The sequence below is a fragment of the Aureococcus anophagefferens genome, assembly GCF_000186865.1.
Source record: "Aureococcus anophagefferens unplaced genomic scaffold AURANscaffold_475, whole genome shotgun sequence".
Taxonomy (NCBI): Eukaryota; class Pelagophyceae; order Pelagomonadales; family Pelagomonadaceae; genus Aureococcus; species Aureococcus anophagefferens.
Window position 1 is genome coordinate 1 of NW_008705942.1, and position 5,450 is coordinate 5,450.

Here is a 5,450-nt window from a genome sequence, read left to right on the forward strand (position 1 = left end):
CTCTGAGGATCCCCCGAGCCAGGCGCGATGGAACTCTCGCGTCGTCGTCGTACCGCTCGAGGACCCGAAAGCAACATCTGCGACCAACAGCCCGCGAGCGAGGCCCTTCGCCGAGGCCGCGGTTTCTGCGACGCCCGGAGCGATTGTTCTTCCTTTGCTCCGGCGCTCCCAAGGCGGCGTCACGAAAGTCGCGCGGCGCCGCGGCGACGACGCGCCGGCGGGCCTCGGGCTCGAACTTGGTTCTCTCTGCGTCGATCGCCTCCTTCTTTCGTCTCTCCGACCAAGCGACACGGTTGTCGTTCTGGCAGAGGACACGCACGCAGACGTCGCCGGCGCACTGCGCGTGCTGGCCGCCGCAGACATTCCAGCACAGCCCTTGGTGGTCTTCAGACAAAAAACAACCGCGTATCGATGCTCAACGCAGTCGCTGTTGAGTAAGGAGATGCGCAGCTGGCGCGTGCCAGCGTCTGGAACGCGCGCCACCCGGGGCAAGACGCGCGACGCGCCGCGCTCGACGCGAAAAACATCGCATTATTCACTGGTGGAACCTTGAATGCAACTTTCATTCACGAAATGTAACGATGGCCGTTCCGCAGGTCCGACAGTCTGTTTCGCAACACGCTAATACGATGGCAGGGCGGCAGCGACGCGCGCTGCGGCGACACGGGCGGCATCCTTTACGAGAGCCTCAACCTGCTGACCGCTGTGACGTACCGAGGCTCCCACATGCCGGAGGAGGCGCTATGGGCGGCGGCCAAGGACCGCTTATCGGCGCTCATCGAGGCGGGCGACGTCCGCGGCGCGTTGGCGCTCGTGCGCAAGCTCCTGCGGCCGCGCGCCGTGCAACACGCGAACGCGGGCGCCAAGGGCGAGCTGCCCGACGACTTGCAGGAGCACTACGATTCGTTCGCGGTGCGGCGAAAGCGCAGCCGGGACGACGAGGCCGTCAAGGAGGCGTTCATCGACAGCTTCGAGTCGTTGGTCCTCTTGGTCAACGCCGACGGCGAGGGCCGGCAGCAGTTCTTGCGGGCTACTCTCTGGCCTGCAGAATCCAGGATGATCGACGGGAAGCGCGGCTGCAACCGAGCGTTGGTCGCCGGCGGGAACAACTGGAACTGCTTGGTCGTCGACAAGGACGGCTCGTTGTGCCTAGCGAATCAGACGAAAGCGGCGAAGGAGAAGCATCGTTTGGCGATGGACCCTACGGCACACGCGCGTCGGGATGCCTTCAAGGAGACCGACGCCTCCCGCGTCGAGGTCTACGAGATGACCGGCGACGAGCTCGCGCTCGAGTACCACGCCCGCGGCGCGACGAAATCGACGACGTATGCCAATTCCAATTTGTTGAAGCGCGAACTCGCGGAGCGCCTGTGGGCGCTGCGGCGCGAGATGCGCGGCGAAGCCCCGGCGCCGTTCCCGTTCGCGGACAAATTCGAGGCGGCACACGCGCGTCGGGTTGCTTTCGAGGAGACCGACGCCTCCCGCGTCGAGGTCTACGAGATGACCGGCGACGAGCTCGCGCGCGAGTACAACGCCCGCGGCGCGACGAAAGCGACGACGCATTCCGGAACCAATTTGACGAAGCTCGAACTCGCGGAGCGCCTGTGGGCGCTGCGGCGCGAGATGCGGGGCGAAGCCCCGGCGCCGTTCCCGTTCGCGGACGAGGTGCACCAGTTTTTCGGCGGGGACCCTACGGCACACGCGAGTCGGGCGCGTCGGGAGGCCTTCGAGGAGACCGACGCCTCCCGCGTCGAGGTCTACGAGATGACCGGCGACGAGCTCGTGCGCGAGTACCACGCCCGCGGCGCGACGAAAGCGACGAAATTTTGCAACATCCGTCTGTCAAAGCGCGAACTCGCGGAGTGCCTGTGGGCGCTGCGGCGCGAGATGCGGGGCGAAGCCCCGGCGCCGTTCCCGTTCGCGGACAAATTCGAGGCGGCACACGCGCGTCGGGTTGGTTTCGAGGAGACCGTCGCCTCCCGCGTCGAGGTCTACGAGATGACCCCCGACGAGCTCGTGCGCGAGTACCACGCCCGCGGCGCGACGAAAGCGACGACGTATTCCAATTGCAGCAAATTGTTGAAGCTTCAACTCGCGGAGCGCCTGTGGGCGCTGCGGCGCGAGATGCGGGGCGAAGCCCCGGCGCCGTTCCCGTTCGCGGACCATATCGCCGCGCGTTGCGCCGCGGCGCGCCAGCGGAGCCGCGTCGAGCGGCCGCTCGCGGCGGCCGCTCCGGTGCCGCGCCGGTCGGGCCTCCGCAGCTCCGCCGGCGGCGCCGCGGCGGCCGCCGCTCCGGCGGTGGCCGCTCCTCCGTCTTCGCCGCCGCGCTACGCGCCGCCGTCCCCCGCGGACGCGCCGCTGTCCCCCGCGGACGCGCGGTCGCCGCCGCGCCAGCGGAGCCGCGTCGAGCGGCCGCGCGCGGCGGCCGCTCCGGTGCCGCGCCGGTCGGGCCTCCGCAGCTCCGCCGGCGGCGCCGCGGCGGCCGCCGCTCCGGCGGTGGCGGCTCCTTCGTTTTCGCCGCCGCGCTACGCGCCGCCGTCCCCCGCGGACGCGCCGTCGCCGCCGCCGCTGCGCAGCGGCGGGTCCTCGTCGTCCGGCGTCGAGGCGCGAGACCGACTCCGCGCCTGCGCCCGCGCGAGCGTCCCCTACTTCGCCGCGGAGCTCCGGGCCGGTGTCGCCTTCGACGACGCTCAGGCCGTCTTCATGCGGGAGGTTTCCTCCCTTTTGCGCGAGTTAAGCTTCTAATCCGCCTCGGTGAGCCCACGCGCCGCCGCTGGGGAACGAGTCAACGAGCCGGTGCGAGGTGCGCGATCGCGGCAACATGCTCGGCCGCGGCAGTGGCCGCGGCCGACCGACGTTGAAGAGCTTGGTCTGCGATGTTTCCCTCTCGCGCCGCAGCATGGCGCAACTAGACCACAGAACTTAGGCCACAGACGCACCTGCCACAGGCCATAAGGCGCGAAGAGCAAGAACAAAACGCTACGCACCACACAGACACACCAAAACCACCATGCTCGCGTCCGGGACGCCCTTCTTCCAGGAGTTCCACTGCGTTCTCCAGGACGACGCGTTGGGGTTGCTCATCAAGCCCATGAACGACATCCCCGTGGTCCGGGGCCTGAAGCCCGGCGCCGACGGCATGCCGGGCGCGGCCGAGCGCGCGGGCGTCACCGTCGGGAGCATCCTCGTCGCCGTCAACGGCCGCGAGACGCTCCGCGAGGGCTTCAAGGCGACGATGCTCGCGGCGAAGACCGCGAGCCGCCCCGTGACCCTGGGCTTCCGGCGCCTCCACGCGGTCACGGAGCCCGTACCGGAGCAGGGCCCGCGGCCCGCGCGACGCTACTGGCAGGGCTACCTCTTCGCGCGCTTCGCGGCCGCGCGGAGCTGGACGGGCCGCTTCTACGTCCTCCGCGAGGACGGCGAGCTGCGGGCCTACCCGGGCAAGGACCTCGTGGACGGCGGCCACGTGGAAGACTTGAGAGTCGTCCACGCGCCCCTGCGGGCGTCGGCGGAGGACGTCGCGGCGGCCGCGCGGACCGTGGGCGACTTGGGCGACGACGGCCGCGGGAGCCTGGACCCGCGCGCGTTCGCGGCGCCCGTCGTCGACGGCGACGTCGGCGCCGCGCGCGACGGGCCGAGCGACGCGACGCGCTGGGCCTTCTTCCGCGGCGAGACGCCCGAGGCGCGCCTGGACTGGATCGCGGCGCTGACGACCTTGGCCGTCGCGTTCGAGGAGAAGGGCGACGACGACGGGTCGTCCGCGGACGCGGGCGCGACGACGGTGGCCGTTGGATTAGCATCCGCCAAGCGCGAGGTCGCGCGCCAGGGCTACCTCTGGGTCAAGGCCGTCAAGGGCGACGAGGAGGACGACGAGGAGACGCGGGGCGTCGGGGAACTGGTGGCCGCGGCGACGGCCGCGGCGACGCTCGAGGTGTCCCAGCGCCTCGCGCCCTGGCGCCGGCGCTGGTTCGTGCTCTCCGAGGCCGGCGAGCTGCTCTGGTACGTGTCGCCGCCCGCCGACGACGGCGAGGTGCCCACGGGCCGCTTCGCGTCGCTCGAGGACGCGACGGTCGCGCTCGCCGCGGTCGCCGACAGGGCGACGCTCGAGGGCGTCGACCCGTCCGAGGCCGCGCACCGGCGGCGGCGCTTCGAATTCTCCGTGCGCGAGGCGCGGGGCGAGCGGCGCACCGTGAAGCTCACGGCGCTGTCGGCCCACGAGGGCAAGCAGTGGGTCGCCGCGCTCGAAGCCGCGGCCGCGCTGAAAGTCGAGCCGTTGCCGATCGTCGACGACGGCGGCGACGACGACGCGGCGGGTCCGGCGACCGAGGAGCCCTGCGACGAGGAGCCCGTCGAGAAGCCGCGGCCGCCGAGCCGGAGCCCGTCGGTTCCCGCGGCCAGGGAGCCGGCGAGGGAGAAGCCGCGCGAGGTCTCGGACGAGAAGGACCGCGAGGCGCGGCTCATCGCGCTGTCGGCGAACCCGGGCGTCGTGCTCAAGCTGCCCGAGGCGGCCTACGGCCTGCTCGTGCCCCGGGGCAGCGGCGGCGGCGGCGTGGACCGCGGCGCGTTCACGGCGCTCGCGGGCCAGCGGCTCGTGCCGCTCTGTGACTGCTACGTCGCGGACCTCGTCTACGACGCGCTGCTCGCGTCCCAGGCCGCGGGCGGCGCGCGCGACTCGCCGCAGACCGTGGCGCAGAACACGGGCCTGACGAAGGTGCTGTCGCTGGGGAAGACGGAGAGCCCGCGCGGCGACGTCGACGAGGACTTCCTCGGGAAGAACCTGCTCGGCAAGATCGGCGGGCTCAAGGCCTACACGTCGGCGAAGAAGGGGCTCACGCGGGCCGCCGCCGACGCCGGCGCCGTCGTCTCCGAGCTGCTCTACGAGGCGCAGGCGAAGGGGCTGAAGTCGTCGCGCGACGCGGCCGCGAAACGCGCGTCGGCGAACGTGCAGACGAGCCGGCGGGCCGCGGACTGTGTGCAAATCAAATCTTCTACCCGACTTCAATGTGAGCGTACGCGACCGTTTCGACACGAGCACTTCCGCCGTGCTTCGAGAACTCGCTGAGAGCAATCGATTCGTCCAAAAATCAGCCGAATCGACTTCGATTTGACCGAGCTAGAGAATTCTCAAGTTTGGCCCCGACGTCCCAGCTCACTGGTTGATTTGCACACAGGCCGCGGAGCCCATCCAGGGCACGTGCTCTGCTAGTGTGAGCCTGAAGCACATGCGCAGACGCCAAGTGCTGCCAATCGCATGGTGACTCAAACGGTCCTTCGGGGGCTGGGATGGGGCGCGTTTGATCCCCTCGGCCCCTTTTCGTGTCTGTCGACCTCTCGCAGCATCGGGGATCGTATATCATCGCCCCAGTCGATTCCCTTCAGTAGGGCTGGGTTGGTCGGTCGGTCAGTCGTCGTCGTCAGTCGTCGTCGTCGTCGTCGTCGTCGTCGTCGTC

General features: G+C 70.4%; 1 protein-coding gene across 1 annotated transcript; it reads left to right on the forward strand.

Annotated features, from left to right (window-relative positions):
• Positions 1 to 596: 596 nt before the first annotated feature.
• Positions 597 to 5,237, forward strand: AURANDRAFT_68849 (hypothetical protein; the record flags this gene model as incomplete). The annotated part of the gene is made up of 3 exons (XM_009044581.1): positions 597 to 2,153; positions 2,995 to 4,972; positions 5,172 to 5,237. Coding segments are annotated over 3 exons (3,601 nt in total), but the record flags the coding sequence as incomplete, so codon positions are not given.
• Positions 5,238 to 5,450: the final 213 nt, after the last annotated feature.